Source organism: Heliangelus exortis, chromosome 7 (genome assembly GCF_036169615.1).
Source record: "Heliangelus exortis chromosome 7, bHelExo1.hap1, whole genome shotgun sequence".
NCBI lineage: Eukaryota > Metazoa > Chordata > Aves > Apodiformes > Trochilidae > Heliangelus > Heliangelus exortis.
The window spans coordinates 15,544,206-15,568,970 of NC_092428.1; the positions used below are offsets into that span (position 1 = coordinate 15,544,206).

The 24,765-nt window shown below is 47.7% G+C and overlaps 1 protein-coding gene across 15 annotated transcripts in view; it reads right to left on the reverse strand.

Annotated features, from left to right (window-relative positions):
• The window catches only part of COL13A1 (collagen type XIII alpha 1 chain), a 64,838-nt gene that overhangs the window by 23,601 nt on the left and 16,472 nt on the right, over positions 1 to 24,765 (reverse strand). For 8 of the 15 annotated variants that reach the window (XM_071748999.1, XM_071749007.1, XM_071749001.1 and 5 more), the window contains 16 exons: positions 21,572 to 21,637; positions 17,896 to 18,012; positions 17,358 to 17,399; positions 16,487 to 16,513; positions 15,708 to 15,743; positions 14,338 to 14,400; positions 8,152 to 8,184; positions 7,291 to 7,317; positions 6,616 to 6,678; positions 4,536 to 4,589; positions 3,349 to 3,435; positions 2,681 to 2,734; positions 2,441 to 2,485; positions 1,770 to 1,838; positions 1,556 to 1,579; positions 464 to 517 (listed from right to left, as the gene is read on the reverse strand). In XM_071748999.1, the coding sequence (XP_071605100.1) occupies positions 464 to 517; positions 1,556 to 1,579; positions 1,770 to 1,838; positions 2,441 to 2,485; positions 2,681 to 2,734; positions 3,349 to 3,435; positions 4,536 to 4,589; positions 6,616 to 6,678; positions 7,291 to 7,317; positions 8,152 to 8,184; positions 14,338 to 14,400; positions 15,708 to 15,743; positions 16,487 to 16,513; positions 17,358 to 17,399; positions 17,896 to 18,012; positions 21,572 to 21,637 (861 nt within the window). Of the gene's footprint in view, positions 1 to 463; positions 518 to 1,555; positions 1,580 to 1,769; positions 1,839 to 2,440; positions 2,486 to 2,680; positions 2,735 to 3,348; positions 3,436 to 4,535; positions 4,590 to 6,615; positions 6,679 to 7,290; positions 7,318 to 8,151; positions 8,185 to 9,940; positions 9,986 to 14,337; positions 14,401 to 15,707; positions 15,744 to 16,486; positions 16,514 to 17,357; positions 17,400 to 17,895; positions 18,013 to 21,571; positions 21,638 to 23,296; positions 23,354 to 24,765 lie in introns of all 15 variants that reach the window. The other 7 variants (XM_071749003.1, XM_071749009.1, XM_071748998.1 and 4 more) reach the window with 6 other exon arrangements.

The following is a 24,765-nucleotide window of genomic DNA, read 5'->3' on the forward strand; positions in this document are numbered from 1 at the left end:
ATGACAAAGGGAGGGCACTGGCATTGCAGAAATAACCTGCATAGCCACAGATAAAAAAGCATGGAACCCCTGTTGAAACAATATGTTGTGTGACTTCTTAGGATTTACCCCAGCCTTATTTATCCTGACAGACAGTTCATGGCCCCAGTGCTGTAACATAGTCCCCAACCAACACAATTCCCACACAGAGCTCAGTTCCCATAAGCTGCTTCCTAAAGAAGGTGGGGGGGAATGGGGTGTGGGGCAAGTAGAAAAGATTCTTCATCTTTAAGATAAAGCATTATCATTGTGGGAAAAGAGATTTACAGGATATTTATTGTGCATGAGGAGGAGTGGTAGAGGCCAGTGGGGCAGTCTGATAACACTGGATGAGAAGAATAGAAGCACTGGGGAGAGTTGTGGAGAATTCTGCCTGGACCACTCTGTTTCCCTTAGCTCTGGAAGTGCTGAGCTGAGCAAATACCTTCTGTCCTGGTAGCCCTGGAGGTCCAGCCACACCCGGGAGTCCCGGGGGTCCCTAGATAAAGAAAAATTTGTTTTCAGATTATCAACAGGGCTTTTATTTTCATGTTTTGAAACCAAACAGCTTGCCTGAGCTTAAGGGGAAATCACAGGGGAATTTTCCCAGGAACTTGAATTTGCTTGGGACACTAAGCAATGAAGTCCTGAATGAGCAGCAGGACAGTCCAGAGGGAGCTGTAGATGTGTATTTCTTTGCATTCTCATGGAAGAGAATGAAAGTGACCACAGTTTTCTGTTCCTGAAATTGAAGTGAACTTAACAAGGTTTTCCCTTCCCATCTACAGAAGTATGTTTTTAGAATATAGACCACAGGAAACACTGTACTAGTGATACATCAAGCACAACTTAAACAGTGCTAAACAGCACCAGTCTTTTGAGATTTCCTCATCACATTTGGCAATTACCACTTAAAGGAGACCAAGGGAGCAGCTTGGCCTAGCAAGTGATGCTATGTACTCCCATTTTGTGCTGCTCTGTCACTTGGCGTTTTAAACTTTTTTTTTTTTTCCTAACCAGGTTTCTTGTCCTGAGAAGCAAAATACAGGGACACTTTTTCCTTTATTTCAGCTCAAAATAATTACTTTGCCTCTGTCTTCAAAGGGCTTGTAGTCACTGGTGTTTTAAATGAGGAGTTTTGTACAGGACTTATGTCAAATTATACTTATTAATGGTGAAATTACATCATCCCCTCCCACCACTGGAAGCATCCCCCACAGACTGCCAGCATAAGCTTTTGCACAAGGCAGTCAAGGCCTCCTTTTTCTCTGTTTTGGTCAGCCCCCCCTTGCTCTTCCCTGCCCCTTCTGAGCAGCATGCATTACCTCTTAAAGCAGAGAAATAAAGGGCTTGATTAGAATTTAAGTGCCTCGATCAGAAGGCAAGATGAGCTCTTCCTTCAGCTGTCAGCTGCCCCAACTTTAGCTACCAATAGCAAAGGCCAAATGTTTTAGCTGCACCTAAATTGTCAGGCCATCTGCTTAGGAAGAACATATGGCTACTTGCTTAATACCACACAGCAAAGCAAAGAACTCACCATCAAAGCCAAAGTTCGTATTTCCTAGGAAAAAAAAAAAAAAAAAAGTAAAAGAATAAAAGTAAAAAAAGAATGAAATCAAAAAGGAAAACAGCCACTTGAAAACTAAGCTTTTTCCTGAGGGTAGTTTGTTCTACTTTGTTCCCAGTTGTCTGCATCCCCTGGGAAACAGGAAAGCACCCAGCACTCACCACACAGGAGGGCAGCTGCTCACCTGGAGAGCTTCACTGATGTTACCATCATAGTCCATAATCTCATCCTTCCCAGGCTCTCCTTTGGGGCCCTGCAAAATACCAGTTCTTTAGCCAGGGCTTGGGGATTGCCCTTTCCATGGGGTACTCAGAGCTGTGATTCACCCTGAAGAAGGGGTCTCAGAGCAGCCTGTTTCATGAGACTCCAGTTTTTCATTTATTAAACAAAGCCCCTAAAGCACATTTTACAAATAAAACACTACAGCAGTGCAGCCAGACAAGCCCAGATCACTGTGACATGATCAAAGCTGGCAGGCCTTTAAGTGGTGAAGTTGAGGGCAGAACCCAGGACTTGGGTTGCCTGCCTTGGCTTTCAGACTTGGGCACGTATCAAACACCCTCCTGCTGCCCATTGCTGATATGCCAGAAGCCTGAGTTCAAACTGAGTACAAATGAACCCAGCATTCCCCCCAAGGTGGATCAGAAGACTTTTCCCCTAAGGCAGCAGTGTCTTCTGATAAGGGTATAGAGTGGAGAAATGGCTGTCTCAAACTTAGCCATTGCCCAGCTATAAGCACTTTCAATAATAGTGAGAGTATGTGTCAAGAAAGAGAGGGCCCAGCCTGTCAGTGAGGTATCTTCATACCCCTTTGAGAGGCCAAAACTCTTTAAGTGTTAGTGAAGGGACACCTACCCTTGGGCCCATGGGTCCCTGGTCTCCCGGTGAACCAGGTTCCCCCTGTAACAAGAACACACTGTTAGCAAAGCCTGGCTGCTTCACTTGTTTGAGCTCCAGGAATCCTTGTTCTCTACAAGTCCTCTGAAACAGTCTGGGAATAGACAGCTTAGTTTTAAATTGCTCCTTTTCAGCCATGTTTTGTACAAATTTGCATCTACTGAACCTGGAGCTGGGTTGTGAAGAAGCTCTCTGTACCTTTTCCCCTGGTGAGCCTGCAGCACCAGGACGGCCAATGTCACCAGCTTCTCCCTGAAAGAGAAAGGGAAAGGGATGGATTTGTTTTGTCACATGGGGTGTGACTCCATGATTGGTTTTACATTTCCAGGAGGAAGAACTGTCCCAGCTAGGTAGCTCTGCTGTGCCCCTTTCTTGAAATACCCAAAGCTCCTGCCTGACTTCACACCAAGTGCCCTTCTCTTCTACCCACTGGGGAAGGAATATTCAGTGTGAAGGAAAGCACCCCATTCAGACCCAAAGTAAGTGCACGGGAGGGCTATTCCAAGGACATCTGAGATAGGATTTTAGTGATCCTTCTCCTTGAGGAGGTAGAAAATGTAGGGGTAGAGAGCCTCCATTCTGCCTTCCCTGCCTCAGGTACCCCAGGGACTGGAGGCTGTGGCTGGCTTCTCACAGAGCCTGGAGAGAAAGTATTGGAGCACAAGGAGGGAATTTTCCTCCCAGAAACACATTTCACAAGTTCTCTCACTCTCAGCATTTACAACAAAAGCACTAAGATACCCTGATATCCCTTCAGCAGGTAATCAGAGGTAGGCACAGATGAATGCAACTTTTGGCCCTTCCTACACCCTTGTGCCAGGCACAGTCCCTCCCAACACACAACTCACAGAGGAAAAAGCACTCACTTTTGGTCCAGGGGGTCCAGGCAGACCTGGAGGACCAGGTTCTCCTTTACCTCCCACCAGGGCATTCTCAGTATTTCCCTTCTCTCCCTGTTTGTGAGGAAGAACAAAGTATACATTACAGCTCGGTCTCTCCATCTCCATAACTTCATTTACAAAACTGTTGGCTTAGAAAAATGGGACCTAGACAAGGTCCATCAGCTGGACTCCTGGCTACCAGTTGCCCAGGAACCAGGCCAACAGAGTCCTGCCTGGGAGCTCCTCCTGAAGCGTTGCCATCCATTACAGCTATCCTCACCCCTGCACTGCTGCTGCTCAGCCCTTACTCCCCAGGGATATACAGATCTTCCTGCAGACAGACAGACCTCATCCCCAGCCTGCAGTCTGAACACAACTGTTTTCTTCTACTGCTGAAACGGAGCTGATAAAACCACCTGATGATGGCTTCTTTTGGCAAGTGTCCCTTTGGAGCTGTGGTCATCAGTCAGATAGTCAGCCCTGCAGATCACATCCTTGTCACAAAGCAGACACAAGAGCAGCTACAGGAAAGCTCCGTTTGCACCACCTTTACACCCTCATCCTTTCTTGATATGGCCAATGCCATTAAGTGCCCTGTTCCCTTTCCCAAAGGAAAAGGATCCTCTGTAAGCCTGACTTGACAGATGTGATTGCTATGCACAGCTTGGAGCACAAGGGAAAAAGCTTCAGTTTCAGAGCATAGCTTTAGCTGACCTGCTCTGGGTCTCTCCAAGAACAAGACTGTTCTTCCAATCCAGAGCACAGCAGTGCAGCTCCCAGAAAGCCCATCTCCTCTTCACATGTGAATTTTGGAGAGGGAGGGAGGCTGAAATGCCACCTTATGTATGAGTTTATGCTTTTAAACTGGAACATGATTCCCTGGTCATGTTCCCAGGACCAGAGCCTCCCCCCTCAATGCATGAAGAAACACAATTCCTCACTAAAAAAAAAAATAAAAAAAAGCCCCCTTTGTGTGACTCTGTCAGTCCCCTTGCTGGGGCTGCTTACTCCAACATCCATGCTGCTGAATGCTGTGAAAGTGACCTAAAAATAGTGCAAGAACTGTGCACAGCTGGCACAGGAGGGAGGAAGGAAAGGGGATAAGGGTGACCTTCTTCTCCCTCCCCTACCCCCCCCCCCAAAAAAAAAAAAAAATCAGAGAAGATACAAACCTTCATGCCAGGGAGCCCAGGAAGCCCGGGGTCACCAGCTCGTCCCTTCTCACCCTGTTGGCAAAACAGACATGGCTGAGGCTGACTCTGCAGGTTCCCTGTCCTGGAGCAGCAGCCAAAGAATGAGCTGCTCCTGGTTTCAAAGCCTCTTCTCCTTCCCCAAGGGACTTTACTTTAGACATAGACAAGGCATCCTCTAGAAGAACCTCCTCAGGACAGTGAACACTTTCTCCTGCATTTTTGACTATGCACATCACTGCCATTTCTCTCCAAAGGAAGGTGAGTGGGACAGTGATCCAGGATCACTCCAGTCTGCTAAACCCTTTTCCCTGTCAGTCCTTCAGCACAGGCTCTCCCTAGTCCATATACACAGAGAAACTGACACCAGGGCAGATCTTACTTGGAGTGCCCTGATAGAGTTCAGCTCTTTCTCTTCACTGAACCTGTTCACTGCTTGAGTCCACTCCAGTTTTCACACCCCCTCATTACAAAGTGAATTAGACTTCTTTTCCTTGTCAAAGATGCCATGACCAACACTCCCACACCTCTCCCAAGATGTTTTCTTCTCCTGTTCCCTAACTCCCAATCCCAGTCTCATCACGCTCCTCAAAAAAGCAGTGCAGTGGCTCAGTTTGCAGCCAGGCTCTGTGGCACACACTGGTGGTGAAAAACAGTGAAAACAGGAGTGACAAAAATGGCAGAGACAGAAGATGAGGGTGGAAAACCCCAGATATGATGCTTTGAGAGCAAGGCTGTGAGTGTGAGCACAGTGTGAGCTGTGCAAGAAGGTACCATGGTGCATGGAGGATGCCACAGGGCAGCGAGAAATGGAGGACATCCAGCATTCACTTGGTGAAGTGACTTTGCTTAGTTCACCATGACATCTGGGCCATCTTTTGAACACTGAAGCTCAGTTACTGATCTTTACATTTAAGTTCTAGTCAGCCCATTCCATAGAGCTGTTAAATCCCATGGTTTTGAGCTATAGTGGCCTGTTTGAAAGTCTGCATGATGGGATGACAGAATGGTATCAGAGGTTTCTGTTACTGTGAAGAGATGTTTCAAATGCATCATTGCTCTTGCCTGCAACCCTCACTTATCAACTTGTGACTTGTAACAAGACTTATCAACTTGTACATATTACAAAGAAGCCCCACCAGGTGCCTAGCTCTCTCTACAACAGCAGCACCCTGGATCAGTAAGGCTACCAAAGTGGTTGTGTTGGTGGCCATGCCATTGCCCACGGGAGCTGGTGCTGCACCCTTGTCTCATCAGAGCTCTAGGGTACACATCTGACGTGCAGGGAACTTGCATCAGTGCTCCAGGAACAGACATAAACTGGTCACTTCATGGAAAATAATTAACAAGCAGCAATCTTGGGGTTTTTTTTAGGCAATTCTATAGTGCAGTGACCCCTTTCTCTAATTTGGCTAAGGTAATTTGGCTTCCAGCCACCTGTAAAGCCCCCACCCATCATTCCTTCCCTGACAAGAGCATGCAAATTACTGCCATAAATTAATGCTTCTCTCCCCAGAAAGAAGAAAAACATTTGCAGGACCTCATGTCCAAAGAAAAGGTTTGGCCTCTGGGTTTTTTGTATAAATATAACCTCTAATCCTTTCCCAGGCATCTATGAATGCCTCATTCTGCCTTGCTCAGCTTTTGGCATTCTACTTTGCATTCAAAGACTCGTTGTCAGTACACATGCCCATAAGGGCTACTGAAAACATCCTGTGCTGCTTGAATGATGCAGAGGATCTCTTGAGGAGGGAGGTCAGATTACTAAATCCACGTTCAGGGTGTTATTTCTGGAGTCAAAAGATGTAGCACTGTCCTTAGTCGTTCCCAGGACAAGACTACATCCCAGGCATCTCACACTGCCCTGCCTGCAGTGCCCCATACTCCAAGCAGGAACATGCAAACACACTTCACCAAGGAGGGGGGGCAAGAGCCAGAAAAGGACACATAATCCCCTGCAAGCACGACAACGCAGGGCAAAGCAGGCTCCCATCAGCTCCTGCTCACAGGGCGCACAGCACAGCACTGCCAGGACACCAAGCCCAAACACACAATGTCCTACCCGCTGTCCCCTCTTCCCTGGCAAACCTGGTGGGCCCATCCTCCCTGGGACTCCAGGTTCTCCCTTCGTGGGGAAGAAAAGAGACAGAGAATGTGTCTGTTACATGGCTGCCACATGCTGTAACACAACCCAGCCAGCCTCAAACAAGAGGAGCCAGCTGTTCAGAAACTCAGCCAGCTGCTCAGGGATGGAGTGATGAGGTATTCTTGTTCTGTGCCCACCACGGGAACTCAAACCAGGTCATGCTACACTGTGCAGGGCAGGTTGTACAGTGCATGACAGAGCAGGAACTGGCAGAAACATGGGAAGACTTCTGGTGGACACAGAAGTACTGGGAAGCAGGAGGGGACAAGGGAAGGAGGAGAAGAAACAATTGCTAAGCAAAGTGTGCTGTGTGCATATTTTGTGGAGTAGGAAGAAAAGGAGGAAGGTGTCTGGAGGGTATTCCTATCAACACAGACATGGGCAGGAGGGAAGGAGTCTATTTGCAGTACAGTCCCTCTCTCACTTGGCATCACAGTGTGCTACAACCGTTTTGCTTAAACTGGCAGGTGCTGCATTTGGGCACTGGAAGTACAGAGCTGTTCCTCAGGTCTCTCAGCTTCTCTGGGAGGGGACATAAATCACACAAACAAACCAGAAGTGCAGGCTCAGAGCAAAGCATTCTGAGAATACCTTTTCTCCTGGAGTCCCAGGCTCACCCTAGTGAGAAAAAGATAGGAAAATAAGGTGAAAAACCAGAAGGCAAAAGTACAAAACCTCTTAGAGCTATGAGAGGGGAAGACTGAACATTCACCTATGTAGGCCTTGGGCTTTTAAGTAAGGGCATGAGGATGCTCTAATTGCATGTTATTATTTGTGTCTGGAGCTTGTTTGATCTTCGTTAGCCAGCTCCTAGGCTGCTGCAAGAAACCAGCAAGCCTCAGACACAAGGCTTTTATGAAAGTGAGGGAACCACCTCGCAGTATTTCAAGAGAAGGCTTGTTAGATACCAGACAGCATGGTATGACAAGACTCATCCACTGGCATTAAGCGATTTGCCAGCTCCTAGCTCTGTGTGTACAAGACCAGAGCACAGCTGTGGATGCATCTAGGGTAGATGTGTTGATGTGGGACCACTGTGGCATCAAGAAGGAAAACCCTCCCCACCAGCCCTGGAGATAACTTCTTTCTTTCTGTCTTTTTTCCTGGCAGCTTGACCAAATCAAGGCAACAGCTTGTTGTTTCATTTCGTATCTTGGATCCCCAGAGTAACTTCTAGCCCCTTAAATCTACGCCTGGCCCTTCACTCTGTTGCCATCCGGAGGCCGCTGCGGAGTTATCGCTGCTTCACCGATGTCTTTGCCCAGAGAGGTGCGAAGGAGCAATGGTGCTGCTGGAGACGGGTCTGCTTTCTCTGCCAAGAGCAACAGCAGTTCTGACACTCCCCATTAGTGGGAGCTGTGTGACCATTTTCCTGAGCCTTGTGGTCCAGGAGCTCCAGCCCTTGCTCTTAAAAAACGTGCGGTACTGAAGCCAGTGCGGTGTCAAACTGACCTTCATCCCTGCGGCGGCCGTCCCAGGAGCACCCTGAAAGAGAGATAAGACAGAAACACCTTGTTTGAACGGAACCGAACACAAACTTAAAAAAAAAAAATAACAAACAAACCAAAACCAAACAGTACCAGCCAGGTGGAACTTAAAAACCAAATTCCACATCTTTTCCTTTCCAAAACTCAGAAGTAATGCTGCAGCACCACACAGCACGCATCCTCCTTCCCTGCGTGGGTCGTTCACCTATGGCAGTGGCTCTGCTTTCCAGAAAGCTCCTCCAAAGGCAGACATTACCAGCACAACCACTCCAGACAAACAGATTACCACCCCCTTTGCCAGTTTTAGTCCTGTGTGAAGTGAATCAAAGGCCAACAAGCAGAACAGTGTCAAGTAACTGAGGAATGCAAAGACAGAGGACTCAACACTCAGTTCAGTGCTTGATCTCAGGTAAATCAACTCAAGCATCCCAAGAAAGGCCAGCTCATACCCCAGAGCCTCAGTCTAGCTGTTTCCCCTAATTCTGTTTTTATCACAGAAAACAAACCCTGCGGTAAAATGTTCTGAAGAGAGCTCTGAAGCCCACCACCTTAGGGAAAAAAAAAGACTTCCAAGCACTGCAATCCAGGAGTCATTCTGCAGCAGAGAGCAAGCCACATGAGACAGACCATGAGTCCAGCCTGCCCTGCAATCTGAGACAGGTGCTTCAAAACCCCAGGAGGCAGCTGCTCCCACAGGGACAATCACATTTTCCTCAACAACACTGACACAAAAAGCAGGTCTTCCCTATCAAGCCTTTGCTCTGAAATCTCTGTATGCCCTGTGTTAGTATTAGTTAGGTCCTGGTGAAAAGGTCCAGTTACAAAAGCAAATATGAGGGATAATAATGGTCTAAGGAGTGGGGAGGAGGCATAGTGGTGTTAGAAGATAGGGAATGAGAAGGGTTGGGATGTAGCACTGGAGGCAGAGAGGAGAACTGGGAGCCAAGTTCAAATTGAAAAGAGCTTGGAAAAGTTCAAACAAGGAGTGGGGAGCCAGAGAGCAGCAGGATCATACCTCTCAGCTTTCTGAAACAGAAATCAGGGACAAAGCTAAAAAACACAAGGACAGAAGATGGAGATCAGGGATTCTACGCAATAAATGGGGGGAAAAAAAAGCATTCCAGATCATCTCAGGGGTCAGTAGGTTTTAGCAAATATGGACAAGTCATGAAAGGGATTACATGCAGCAAGTGGCTTGAGTTAGGCCTTCACAATGCATCTGGGATGCCTGTTCCTCACTCTTTAAATGGCAGCAAATACAGAGGATGTTATTTTCTGGTGTTTATCCTAAAACTGCAATGCACACACATGCAGGCTTTCTCACACGCTGACCCTGATTCATTGCTGCATTAGTCCAGGTTCACACGTGCATAACCCCACTGATGGCAGGAGGCTAGCACACAGCCCTGAAGGTAGAGGCCATCACTTGGGAACCCCTTTCCAAAACACCAACTCCCTAGAAACATTGGCAATTGGCCACTCTGGCTAGCATAAAGCATTAAAATCCTGATGTTGCAAGATAGCACCAGACTGGGCATGCCATTTGCATTGTAGAACACTTCTTGCCCCACCATCTCCTTCATAAATTAGGCCCTTTTATTTTGCAATTTAGAAGCAGAACAAATTCAGCTGAGGATAATCACTGTCTAACAGACACACACACACAAATCCAGGTGATGCTGTCACATCAGGGACAGTCGAGTGGAACGGGTGAGATCAGGCAGACAAGCATCACTCCACTGTTCACAAGGTACCTTAGTGCCATGTCTTCCTGGCAGCCCTGGCATGCCTCTCTCCCCCTGGAAGCAGAGCAAGAAACACAGAGAAAGACAGCAGGAGACACAACATGAGTCCTCCCAGGGCTCCATGAGGAGCACCCAGGTGATAAGATCTCTGGGTTTACATGGGGCACAACCCTTTTCCTGACTCTCACCAAGCTGACTGCCTCAGCCAGGGCCTTTTCCTACCAGTGGGACATTTCAAACCTGCTGCATACAGCAGGACTGACCCAGCAACAGTACTGGCAACAGGAACAGCTTCCATATCCTGGGAATATCCCCTGCCCTGGGATTCTGTAATGAGGGAGTCACTCAGTGACTGCAGTATGAACAAACATCTGGAGAAACAGAGAACCCCAGGGCTACCTTGCATTGTTACCCCAAATTTTACCCGGTGATAAAAGGAAAATAAACCCTCTTTAGACAGCCTGCTTACTACTGCTATTTTGGTCTGGGTGTTTAGTCCTTGCTTAGAAGGACAGTTTAGCAGGGATACAGGTATATGCTTATTTTAAGGGCACTTTTTGTAATTTGACATCCCATGAGCTGTATTTTGTAAAGTGCTGTCTAGTACAAGAATACACATGACCAAGGTACTGCAGCCACCTCCTGCCCTATGCCAGATTCTTAACTAGGCTATTTTCAGCCACAAGAAAAAGTAATAATTATGAATGCTTTCTACTGAAGAAGAGGGAACCACTCTCAGACCCTCCAGCCCAACTGCACTCCCTGGTTTTATTCTTAAATCAGACCTAGGACACAGCCAATGCTTTCTGCTGGGAGGAACCCACGCTTCGCTGCAGAGCAGCCCAGCATGGGAAAGCAATTTCCCATCCCAGAGACTTTCCTGGAAGAAACTGCTTGCCTGAAGAGCTGTTTAATTATTTAGCCCTACAACAGCAAAACCACCCGAGTAAGAAAGAGCAAAGTAGCCCCTTACAGGGAGCAAGTTACAGAGCAACCACATCACCCAATATTTTCCTATGGCTTCAGCTCACCTGCAGAGCCCCCACCAGCACCAGCAGGATCCCACAGGCACTGGGGCTAGTTAAAGGGCAGGAGCAACAAACAACACTGAACCATTAAAGAGCAGTAAGAATCCCAAAAGCCAAACCAAAGAATGAACAGCAAAAAACGTTCAAGAACATCTCTAAAACCTTCTATATTTGAAGGCTGTGTAGCACAGTAAATATCCACTGGGCTGATGCCTTTTTGATCCCCCTGTGCCCTTTGGAACTAGAAAGGGGTCCACAAATTTCCATAGCCAGGCAGCAGCAGACCATCAAGCCAGAAACAGAATGGTGCAGCCAAGCCAGAAGCTAGGAAACATCACCAGGTGTGGATATGAAAGGCAAAATGCCAGTACAGGCCCCCTGGAAGGTGGTCTGCACCATCTCCCACCATTCCCAAGATAATTTAGAAAATACCACCACATTACTCAAAAGACTTAGGGTTCACAGACAAATCCATCACCCCTCCCTACAACTTTTGTGAGCAGCTTTATACCTACTTGGTGCCTATCAAAACAGAGCATGCCCCATGCCAAACCACTCATTAGTAGGGCTGGGTACAGGCTGCCAGTTAAAAACAAGATCCTCTTCTGCTTCTTGCCATGGAAGGCAGATTGTGAGGGGCTCATTAAGCAAGGCTCTGGGCAGCTTCTTTATTGCTCTTTGCTTCAGGCATGACAAAACCCCTCACCCTAAGGACCTTCCAATGAAAACTGTCAGTAAAACTAAATGTGATGGCTAGGCTGGGGGGGGGAGGCAGCAAATCAAATGCTTACTCAAAATGACCCAGGTGATCACACTTACTAGTTGTCTAATGAGCTTCATGGGACACAGATGAAGGTCTCAATATGATCAAAGTAAAAATGGTGGCCACAGAAGACAATAACTGATAAAGTCTATGTTGTGCTACATCTGTCACTGGGTGAGGAGATGTTATTAAGTGAACAAGACATCTGTGTGAAAACAGAAACCTCTTCAGGCCTGAAATGTTCTTCCTGACAGCAAAAGCAGAGGTGTGCTATGCAAAATGGGTCTCTACAGCTAAACTATGAATCCTAGTGTTTGACCTGGGCTCCTTAAAACTGAGAGATGGTAAAATCTAGCTCAGGTAATTGGATCCAAAGGTGGAAGTGTCAAAAGCCTTACAGAGTCTAAAGTAATCCTCCTAGGAGGGAGGAACACAGGAAGAAACAATTTCCAAAGACAACAAATGTGTGCGCTGTGCAGATGTCCAGGAGGTGCTACTGGGTGATGTCTGGCTGCTGATTTAGGGGTACCTCTGTACTTCCCTTGCAATTCCTCTGAGCAAAGAAGAAAGGAAGTCAAAAGTAAAGTGATCCTGACAATAATAAATGGAGCCTCTGCCTGAAAGAGGAGGCTGCTATGGGATTGGGGAGCTGACCCGGTAAAGCCACAATTTATTTCCACAAAAAGCATGGCAAGTTTCATCTCCACTCTTTATGAAGTGGGATGAATAAGAGCCCAAGAAGTGAAACGATGTCTCCAGGGTTGCCCTGAGTCATGGCTCTCTAACACAGAACAGGGAAGGCTCTCCCACGAGTGACCTTGAGACAGCACTGGAAGACCTGGAAAATACCCCTTTGGCAGAGCCCAGATCAAGGGCTGATGAGTCCCTGGACATGGGTGCAAGAAGAGCAGGTGTCTGCTTGTAGTGAAATGTGGGGCTATAAGCAAGGGTGGAATGCAGCTCCTCCTTCCAGGCCACGCTCCCAATTTCAGTCCTCTAGTTCAGCTCAATGGGAGAACACCTGGCTGTTGAGACACCAGTGAACAAACTCCCAGCCCCCGAAACACATACACTAGCACAAATCAGAAACTATTCCTCTGTGCTTGACAGAATCACACTGATATGAAGACATGGGGGAACCTTTGGACTTCTTTATGCACCGCAGGGTTTCTGAGGAAGTATTGTTTCCTTGCAGGAGGACAGTCACTGATGCTCTATTCAACCCATAACCCAAAGCCTGCATTCCCTTTAAACTTGACATAACGCATCCATGTTAAGTTCTGAAGTGGACTTTTCTGCCTTCAAATAGTCATCCACCCAGATGGAAAAGATATAAAAAGTGTATATGCTGCATGATAAATCAGATGCATGCCACATGCTAAATATTTGAAATGTATGTGTCACTGTTAATGCCTTTCAAAATATTAGAGGACCAGTCTTTTCCCCAATGTTTAAAACGTATGGCATGACACAGTATATTCCAACTGTCATGAACAGTTGTCAATGTTGTAATGATTTAAGCACAGTCTATATTGAGTAATATACTTTGAATATATGGATGCAGTCAATTTCAGTCAGATAACATCTGGGCATAGTGTCCAGAAACAGAAAATTCTGGTGCCAAACCTCAGCCTGAGTTGCAGAGTTTGAGTGGATTTGTTGCGTCAGCTAACCAGATTTTATGAGGAAACCCCAGCCCAGCCCATCAAATGGAGAGATGTAACAAATCATTAGCAAGCTTCATAGTCAGAGAAATGCCTTTGGTAAGAATCAAATTCCACCAAATGGATAAAGGCTGCTTTTATTGCCTGAGCTAGGAGTGTCTGTCTGTGGTTAATCAGAGCACAGATGTGTACTCCATTAAATACCCCACAGGGCTGCCTCAGACCCAACTTCCTCTTACAACCCATCAGCCCAAGGAGCAGTATCTCCCAGATGGTCTACTGTGGTAGAAAACTGTATTTCTCATGCCTACCTTTATGCCAGTGTCCCCTTTTTCACCCTGCCCAGCGAAGAACAGAGAGGGAGGAAATAGAGAAAGAGGACAGTGAACATAGACACAAATCGAGCAAGCAGAAAAATCCAAAGAGAAAAGTAGCAGAAGCCAAAGAGAAAGTAGCTGAAGGAGGGAGTGTGTGATGAACCAAACCTTAGGCTTTTGCTAACTGGCTCTTCCTAACATGGCACCAGGCTGAACACTGGCTGCAGCCCACCCCTCCCTAGGAATGCCAGGAAGTTTACATGGCTGCAGTGGATGCTGGAGGTCACTCCTACTAATGCTTTCCAGCATGGTTTGGGTGTAGACAAACCATCAAACTGTTTCACGGACCATAATAACCTCATTCTCCCAGCATTAATGCAAAAGCATCTAAAGGCTGGGTCAGTTTTGTTCTTTAAAAGGGGCCTGGCCCTGTTTCAGAACAGCGGGGAATTGCTCTGGCCAAAAATTGCCCAGGCCCCTTACACAAGAGCGAATATTTCTGCGTACGTGGCTCATACCAGGGTCTAGAAAACTACCTCCAGCCCCTGACTCTGCATATTCCTTTAGTATGTCTCCAAGCTCTTGTACCCCTTAGAGGTGGGAGATAGCCCCCAGGACTGGGTTTAAGGGTTACCTTGGGGCCAGTAGGTCCAGGGAGGCCGGGCGCACCAGGCAGGCCTGACTCGCCCACCTCACCCTGAGGAAGAGAAGAAAGAAAACAGGAAGAACAGTGAGCAGCAAGAAAAGGAGCCTGTGGGTTGCCTGAAAGGTTGGCAAAATGTGAAAGGGGTGTCCCACACAGAGGTGCCTACCACACACCAACCTACGGCCCCAGTCTCTCTGGGAGAGGAGCACTCTTATGCATCAGGAAAGACACTCACGGTGTGAAATGTATGAATTGAAGAGAGAGCCTACATCATAACAGAGGTATCATCTTCACTCAGCTCTTTGCCCTCTTTTCCCTTTCCCCCAACACTCTCACCAAGGAGTATCTTCTCCCCTATTTTCATCCATTCCTCTCACCTTTCCCAGAGAAAGGTCACAACCTTGGGCTTATTCCTCCCGGATCAGTGCAGACTCTTTGTTTGTTTAAGTAAATCAGCCAGACAAGTTGTTCGGTGTCAGAAGAGCTCATCAGAGAGGCCCTCACTGCAAGGTCACCACAGGGACCCCCTCACAGCTCCTGCGTGCTGAGAGCCCCCTGCCCAGCGCACACAGGACAGGATGGGCTCTTAATGGAAAAACCAACAGTTCCCTGGAAGAAGAGACGATAAATTGTGCCTGTCTGCAGGAGTGGGCTGTGGTCCATGGGGGCTATAATTTCCACTTCCCGACAAAACAAAAACTTCTCAGTTTATACAGAACTAATTGAAAACCTCTCAGGTGTTGCCATTTTGCTCACAGAGCACCCATAAAGCAATGTGGAGATAACACCGGACACAGGACTTCTTCCGGCTGGGTGCCTCACCTTCCCCAGCTGACATCTCTACCTCTTCATTCCCTCTCTCCCTTTGATCTTCTCTGTCTTTCCCCTGTCTTTCTGTTTCTTCATTACACCTTCTGTGTTTACAATGCTGCTGTTAATTGTCTGCTGCTGCAGACCTGACAGAAATGCCAGCTCCTGCCTTTTAACCAGGAGCAGGATCAACTCTTTCCTGCTTTATTCAAGAGAGAGCAATACATGGGCCAGGGGTTTGTCCTTTCCTAGCCTCCTGCTCATGTCTGGAGGCACAAGAGGTGTATTTAAGCCTGGAAGTAGGTGTAGAGACGCACACAGACAGGGAGATGTCTGTACCATATCTACCGGACAGTTAAGGTATTTCTGGGCCCATCCTCTCCTTACACAGGTGATGGCAGGGGATCTGTGGGCCTGTTGCAGCCCCATGTCCGGTGGGAGCAAAGCTCAGAGCAGACTCCAGCGGAGCCCACAGATTTGCAGCTGCAGTCCTGCAAGGTATCAGTGCAGCTTAATTCATCTAACAACACTGGAGCTCCCCTTCTTACCTTCCTGCCAGGGTATCCCTGAATCCCAGGGTCTCCCTGCAAAAGGACAAAAGAAAGTGAGGTTAGGCCTGAGAAGGATAAATCCCTTCTCTGACAAATCCCTGCTCTTTTCCCCAGGGAGATGCTGGGATGAAAGGGCACCCTCTGGGGGTGACTCCACCAAGTCCCTGAGCCTTCAGACCTATGAGTCACTGTTACCTGCACTGGACCAAACCCTAGAAGGCAAGGCACAATAAGGACTGGCAGCTGGATAATTCATGCCAGCACTGTGCCCCAGCTCTGCAGCTCCTATCTCCTCACCCTAAGTATCACAAATAAAAACAAAGGGGAGTGGGTGGTTGCAGCTGAAAAACAACAACAACACCCCCCTCTCTCCCCCCCCCCCCCCTTTGCATTTTGGCAAGTGAATAAATGGGAAACTGTGGTGGAGTTAACAATAGCATTGCAAAATCAGCTCCTGAAGCGCTAGTAAATGCTTTGAGAGTGGAAGAAGCCAATAAAGCTGTGTGTGGCAAAAAATTTTGCAAGAGGGGCTGATGAGGCGTGCCTTGCTCAGTCAAGATGCAACTCAGACATGTCGCCTGGACAAAACCCATGAGTCAGCACATGGACAGGGCCCCAGAGGCAATACTGAGCTGGGTTAGAATCTTTCTCAGCTATTCGGTATAACCTCTTTTTCCCCTCAACCACCCACTAAAATACACACATCTCTCCTCTCCAGCAGCATCTACCTCTCCCTTTATCACCTTTCTACCTCAAAGTGAGGCCAGACATCTCACCTTTGGTCCAGGAGGCCCCGGTAAGCCCTGTCAATAGAATCAAAATAGACACTGGAGTTGGTAAATATAGACAGTGGACTGCAATTACACGGACTGCAGAGCAATGTTGACTGCTGTGGTTTGAAATGTCCCTTCAGAGATGTTTGGCACTTGTAAACTCAAACATATCCAATCTATTCTTCATGTAGATGAACACTATCTTCACCCACACTTTCAAATCAATTCATGCCTATAACACTCCAGTCCCTCAGGCCTAGTCTCATTGAATCTGGAGACTGAAAAGCTGCTTTGCCTCATGTATTATGCTCCAGAATATTTTGTTTCTCTGGCTTTGCTTGTTCCCAGTCCACTGTGCAGCTCTGGAATAAATCAGGCTTTTGCAGCTTCCTCTGACAAGCTAAACAGAGAGAATATATTAACAAACAAACCACTTGTGTTTTTTAATGAGAAATAACCAAACAATTTACCTGATAGGAACTGGGGAATATACTGGATATGTGTTTATGTAAATATAAATAAACAAAATATCAGTACAGGAGCTGCCTTGCTGTTGTGATTAGAGGGAAGGATATACACACTGATGCCTATGCCGCCCTTGGTGTTACCTGTTTACAGCAAATCAAATGTTTAATCATCACATCTTCAGCTCCTTAGAGCACAAAGACAGATGAGAATGCTTGCACAACACTTGACCCCTACTCTGTGTGTGGAGAGGTGCCTTTGCCCTGGGGACAAGACTTGCTTGTCCTGCTAGCAGGCCTTGAAGACCTCTTGGAGATGGAAACTCCTTTCATGATGCAGTCGTTGCTGGGCCAGCATGCCATGTTCTTCCCCATAGCTCCCAGGAATGGAGCTGTTTTCTGGTACCCACCTTTCCATCTCTGCCAGGCTTCCCAGGTTCTCCTGCTCTGCCCTGTTGCAAGAGAGAGAAGTGCATTAGCAGGATTTTCTGCTCTGTCCCTGGCCATTTAGCAATGGAATTTTTTTAAATGCTACTTCTGATTTCACCCTTCTTGGTTGCTTGATACCAGACTGCAAACAGGACGGGAGCAGGACTTCAAAGGGCTCTCAAGGATTCTTATCAGACAGGTTTCTGCTGTGAGCAGGATAATTACACCCCACATGTTACTTCCTCCCTGTAACCATCTGCAGAGGCTGAGAAAGAAGAAATGGGCCTGGGGTCACCTGCTCACAGGAGCATGTCCAGATAGCAACTGTGCAGGGCACACACCTCTGCTTTCCCTCCCGCTCCCCCTCCTTCCTGGGAACTTCTTTCTACCCACACATCGGCATCCCCTGAAAATCCATCCGTGGCTATCCCGGCTTCAGAAGAGGCAACAAAAGACAGAGGAAACTGCCTGCACCCTAGGGAAAGAGGGAGCAGAAGGCTTTTTTCTAATTGGACTTACAGGCGGCCCAATTGGCCCGGGCTGTCCTGGGGTTCCTTTGGGTCCAGCCGGTCCCGTGGGCCCTGGGGGGCCAGGTGGCCCTGGGGGACCTTGGATCCCTGCTTGTCCTTGTTCACCCTGAGGTTTGTTAAAACAAGAGGTTATCAGCAGACAGAACAAACCCTTCACACCACCACCCCAAGGGCCCAAGTCAGGTCAGCCTGGATGAAGCAGAAGAAGTAGAAGCAAGTCTCAGGTTAGTGCCAGGAGAGCTTTCCAAGGGTGAGGCAGAGCCCTGCTGGGGATGGCCATGCTGCCTGGCCAACAGGAGCCAGTACCCTACCATTTGCAAAGACGTCTGAGACCACTTTGTCTGAGGTCTCTTTAAAAGGGATCTACAGATGACTGAGCAGTCCAGAGATCCTCTTCTTTGTGAGTCAGTCAAGTACAATTTATATGTCAAGGACCAGTCTCTCCTCAACTTCTCCAGGAGGCCTTCCAAAGCACTTGACAGTCATGTGTGAAGCAAAGCCTCCCATGACCACAGTGGCACTTCCAGGAAGAGCCACAGTGTCTCACCTCAGCCTATTTTTTACCCTGTGCTATATTTGTTGGACAAAACTCCTATTGTTTTGCCAAGGTCCAAAAGTAGAAATGCCACAAAACCAGAAGAAAATAACATGATCATCATGGCATTTCTGGAGCCAGCCCAAAACAGGCCTATGGATGCCAGGCAGAGCCTGTTTTTGTAAGATTTAACAAGCTAGTGCATGCAGAGCCACCTGCCATTTTAAGCTCTCTGAAACGAAGCCATTTCAGCTGGTTCCTCCCCAGGCCCCTCAGTAGCCATTCAGTGGCTGTACTCATGCCTCAGCAATGTCATCTGGCCCCGAGGACCTGGACCTGGTACCAAGCAGCGCTGAGGAGACAGTGGGTTGGAACCGCCACATTTGAATACCAGACTGCTGATCTATAATTGATGAATCCAGCAAACTCCTAAGGCACGGTGGCACCCACGCTAAGCTCTTAGTCTCATGGGCTCCCCCCCCCCAATCTCCCCCACATAGATAAAATATCATAACATCCTACTGCCAGTGACTCAATCTAAATTTGAAAAATTCTTCTTCGTAGATCCACAGGAAGAACTCAAATGCGGTAATTTTCCTATGACAAATCAGTGGATGTGCAATTGAGTCTCTGCTGTGTTTATCCCCTGTACAAGGCTGCTGGATAAAACTAACTCTGCTCTCACGCACTTTTGTGAGAGCAGGAGAATGCACAAAATTTGTCCCTTGCATGTGTTCCTAACAAGTGTGCTGTTTATCTTGGCTGCCTTCGGGAAAACATGCAGATACAGGGATGTTTGCTTTATTTAGAATGATAAATTAAAGTAATAAGCTGCGAATTTCATCCCTTCTGCCATGAGTTCTATTTAAAAGAAAATTTCCAGCACATAGGCCAGGCTCACAGGAAGCTCAGTCATGTGTGGAGCAATAACCCTTCTCCTCATCAGAACCTTGCCACCTCGCTGCCTGACCCACAGCCCATGCTGGGAGGCCTGCTGGGCCGGGCAGGGAAGGTGCCCATTTTTTTCCCCCATTTTGTAAGTGGATCTCAGCTCACCCTGTGACCCTTGTAAAGGGTCACAGGATTCCCCCTGGGCCCCTCTATCTTCCACACTCAGGTCTATCCAATCTTTTAAATTTATGATGGAATTTGCATCAAGAGAAGACAAGAGGTTCAGAGGACATTGGAGTGTATTTCTAGATTTCTCCCTGTCCTGACTTCTCAGTCCAACTTCAGAGATTTCCCTTTTATCACATCTTACAGTACCTACACTATGTGTGCATGAAGGAAAGCACAGGGGGCTTTGCCTGTCTCCTTTTGGCTCTCCCTCCTCAGATGCTCTCTGTTAGCTCAGGCCACACTCCACATTTAGGACACTAAAACAGAATATGGAGCTGGGATGGATGTTGGCATCCCAGCAGCGGATGGCGAGAGCAGGATCCCTTCCCCTGAGTAGGGAGTGTCTGGAAGGAGCTCACCCAAGCCCCTGATTGCATTGCCTCACCATTGCTGCCTTGGACACAACCTGTTTTGTGTAGGCGAGTGCCTGTCCATGCAGATCCCTAAACACGCCAAGCGTTATTACCACATCATTATAATCTTATTAGTGCATTCAGCATAAAAAGACCCCCACAGCTCTAACTGGACAGTAAGAGGATACAGTAAGTTGGAGATCAGGTGTCATTTTAACCAGATGTCACTCTATATTTTTAGCTGTTGAGTGGAGCTATTTCTCAGTTCTTTTAAACACCAGCTAGCCACCCTAATTGTGCTTCAGCAATGCAATGTTTGTTCTGCCTCTTAACACAGGTCTCCACTCAGCCCATGGCTCTGCTAAACCTGGGGCAAAGCACTCTTGCTGATGTGCTCAGAGGAAGCAGTAGGATTTTTTTCCTCTCTCAGGCACTGGTGCTAACATTTATTTTGCAGGCTCACGTTTTTTCCTGGTATTCATATGTCAGGCTCCTGGAATTGCCTGGTGCTGGCAGATCTGTTGGAGTGGATTACACTTTGTTGCACTTAGGGAATGAATACAGCAATGGTAAAATGGATCATGGCAAAATTCTCCGGTGAAGTTGTGCTCTGGGGATAGAGGGAATTTGCAGCCCTGGCTGATGACAGGACGCGGGGCAGCTATTCAATTTTCCCACTTCATTCTCTATACAAACTCCAGCTTTCAAAGCCTTCCCAAGAGGTCAGTCCTTGGCCTGGCTCTCCAGACTGTCACTTTGAAGGGCAACCAGCACAAACCGCTGGGCTTTGTGTGGTGAGAATGCTGAATTGATAAAAACTGCAGTGAACCCATGGGCTCAAGTGATAAGATCAAGATTTTGCCAGCGCTGGGCAAAGACCAGGGACCTCGTGCTGCAGACTGCAGTTCCCTGCTAGGATCTGACAGTCTAGAGAGGCAGGGGGGTGACAGAACCCAGCCACTTAATAGAGGGTGCCCAGCACACTTAAGCAGGATTATTACAGTGGTTTGTCCACACCGGAAAGTTAATCCCAGCTAAAGGAACAAGGGAGCTTTAAGTGGGCTCATTAAAAGCTTCGTGAACTCTGAGTATGGACACTCTTATCCTATTCATGTGTCCATAATTCATTTTATGAAATCATTCCCAAACTAAACAAAACTAAACATGAATTATGGCCCTGGAAACCAAAATAAATGTGTTTACTCAAAGATTTAATGCAATTTAATGAAACTATTACAAGAGCTTATTTAAACACATTTTCCCAAGTGTCTTGGACTAGACTAGCCCTTAGAAGAAGCATTTGCCTATTCATTCATCTCAGTTAAGTTTCACAGATATTAGCTGCATTCCAGCAAGAGGTTTCTAACCTCTTCTGGAGATTGAATATGCAGAAACTGAGTCCTTCAGGTAGGAGACTGCTGACAGTCCTGAGAACAGTTTCATGGTCCATTTCTTCGAGTTTTAAAAGCTGGCTTTACTGCATTTCTTTTTTAGCCACATTATCACATCAAAGTTTTCCCCTGCTTCAAAGAAAGTCTCTTAGCTCTGTCTGAACCTCTTGGAGACCCCTCTGTAGGGGAAGAAAGACAGGTAGCAAGCTGATTAATTGCAGACATTGGGGTAGACTTAGAAACAGGCAACAACGAGGAGAAGTCTACCTGGAAAGTGCGTCTCTTTATGACCGGAGGTGGAGCCAGCCGCACTGAATTGAGGAGAGGCAACAGCTGAAGAAGATCAAACCAGAAGGTCACAGGGCAAAAGAGGCCATTAGGGCACCGAGAGTCAGAGAGCAGCCAAGGGAGAGAACAGAGAAGAGGGGAACAGAGATATTGCCATGAAAATAAACCACCACAGCATGGGTACCTGGCAGCAGACCTCTGAGCTCCTCTGTGCTGTGCACTGCTCACAGGGGGACTTGTGTTTCAGCCCTGGCAGATGCAGGGTGACCACGCACCAAGTCAGTGCTTCCACCACACCGAGCTTTTACTATTTTCTCTGCTCAGAAAAAAAACTTACCCAGGGGGGCTGGGTTGACTCTGCTCCACTGCTCTCATCAGTCAGTATTTACTGCAAGACTTCTCCTTTCTGTCTCTGCTAAGCTCTCTAGTAAGAGGACTGTTTCTCTTAATGTCATATCATCAGATTTGTGAACTATCACAACTATCAAAATGTGAATTTTCTCCAAGTTTTCCAAGTGCAGCCTCCTATTTCTATCTTCCCTTACAAGAAACAGGGTGTATCTATCTCTTGGCTTCACCCTTCCCTGGGTATGGAAGGGAGTGGGGAGAGCCTAGTTGGGGTCATCAGGGCCAGCAAAAAGGTCCTGGCATGGTCCATTTAGCTGGACAGACACAGCCATCATGGTCAAGGGCAAAGACTAGACCTTGGTGCTTCTGAGCATGGTATGCCTTGGGAGTCTCTGCTTTGCTTTTCCCTGTTTAACAGTACCACCAGGCTCTGCCTGCTTATAGCCAGGAATGCTGCCTTAGGGCATAAAGCTGACCCGGACACACAGAAATCAAATGCACTAAAGCTCAGGAGCATTTGTTCATCCTTCTGCTGTATCCAATTTCCACTTGCATGCATGCTGGTGTCAGCCTGGCACCCACTGTGACGGCTCCAGGCCCAGGAATGCTCCTCTGGCCTGATCCACTTTCCTGTTCCTATCAGTTTTCCATTGAAGCTGCTCTTGATTTACGCAGGGAGAAGAGAAAGATGCTTTCTGTGCTCAGGCACAAAACTCTGTCCCTGTGTGTAATGTTTCCCCATGTGAGCTGTGCGCTTGGGTCAGAGAGATGTGGCCACAGGTCTCCCACCAAAGTACCCATATGCATCCATAGGCAGTGTGCTTTAATTTCTTTAATCATCATCCTCCATGTCTGCAGTGAAAGCAAGGATCCAGTCCTGTTGCAAAGTGAAGCGAACCCAGTATTGCAGTGTGACCAGGAGGCTGTGTTCCAGTGTGCTGACCCAGACAGACACACGTTACCACAACAGAAAAATACTGCTGGAAAATCAGCAGGGCTGACTTCTCCCAGAGGAAATCCTTCTCTTTCTAAGAGACAGCACAGCAGGCCCCACAGCTCAGGAGAGCGTTCACTGATCTTCTCAAGGGGAACGTTGCTGTAAATCTCCCCAGTCCCATGCTACATGTTCCTGACATCTCAGTATAGCGACCCAGGTCCAGCTGAGCTGGTTTCACCTGGCTCCTCCTGGCTGGAGCATATCTGAAATATTATCCTGCTTACAGAAAAGCAGAGAAAGGATCTGTCTCCTCTGTGCCCCAGCGTGAAGCTAATTTTAGAAGGCAGTGTGCAATATTGGATCCGCATCCTCATCCCTTTGCATCAGAACTAGGTCCTGTCACACAGGTCCCCACAAACCTTCAGCGTAAGGATCTGGTTAGAGCGCAGGGCTGCAAGGGTGGTACTTAGGTATTCCTGGGGGACAGTGAAGACACAGACACAATCGGGGTCAGTTAGACACATCACATTTCTGAGAGCAGCCAGAGCACAGCTGTTCCTCCCTTTCCCGGAGCTGAGTGTCCTTCCCCGGGGCTGCACTTCAGAGCAGCTTGAACAGCCAGCTCTCACCAAATGGGTGGTCCCAAGCCTGAGCTTGTCCCTCACAGCACTTCAGGCCATACAGACTCATACAGAAAAAAAGATAGGAAACTACAACATGAGCCAAGGCATACATACTAACCTTACATTTCCTTCCTAAGAAAACAAAGATGGAACAAAACTGAAACAATGTCCCTGCCTTTTCAGGATGCTGGTTTTCATTTCCTTGCCCAGAACATCTGACAAAGGACCTTGTCAATCAGCAAAGACAAGAACAAATTGCAATGCAGTCAAACATGTAGCATTTTTACAACAATGCTCATCATAATTTTCATTTTGGGAGGGAGAGGGGGGAACTACACCTCTGTTGACTGATTTGTGCCTGTGACCAGACCCTGTGGGACAGCCCACCCTTGAGCTGATCTGAGAACAGTCACCCTTTCTGAGAGAATGTCACTGCCTTGAAATGGCTCTTGGGCTTTTGAGTTTGCTGCCTTATGTGACCAGAAGCACCACCACGAGAGCCAAGGAAACATTGCCAGGCTTTCCCAGGATGCAAGGCTTTGCACCTGCCCTTTCCCCACTAACACAGCCCCGTGGCATGTCACCCCAGGGGTGCCTGCTCACCACACCAGTTTGCCTGTGCCCTCAGGTCTGAGCCAAGGCTACTAAGCCCAGCAGTGCACAGTGTGCATCTCCATCTCCCAGGGTTGTTGCAGGTCCTGCTGCTGCGTTTTACCTTGAGCACTGGAGTCAGTCGGAGCCAACGGCTGTAACAGGAACCCAGGACACCTTTGAGGTGAACCCTGTTGTTAAGTTCTTTTTAACATAACAATGCTGTCTGGCCTAAATAAACACAGCTGACCGGTTGTTATTGTAGTGGGGCTGGCACATACCCCAACCTCACTGCCAGCCGAGCTCTGTCCCCTGCCTCTGCCACACAGAGCATCCCGGGCCCTGCTCCCTCAGGGCCAGGGAACAGAGCCCAGCTAATTGTCCAGAGGCCCATTGCAAATAAACAGAAAGCCCTTAAGCTCATCTCCCTGTACACCCAGATTACAAATTCCAGCCACTTCATATGATGTCGTTCCAAAGCATTTCCAGTGGATTTTCAGCACTCTGGTTGTTTTTAGAGCTGGTTAAATTTTGCCACTGTAATCCCCTTAAAACCCCATGATGTACTTTCTCCTCTCTTGGCTGCAGGACATGCCAGCCAGGCCAGAACAAAAAGGCAAGTGGGGCAACATTCTGGCTTTCATTTGCTGTCATCAAAGCTCCTCCCTCCTCCT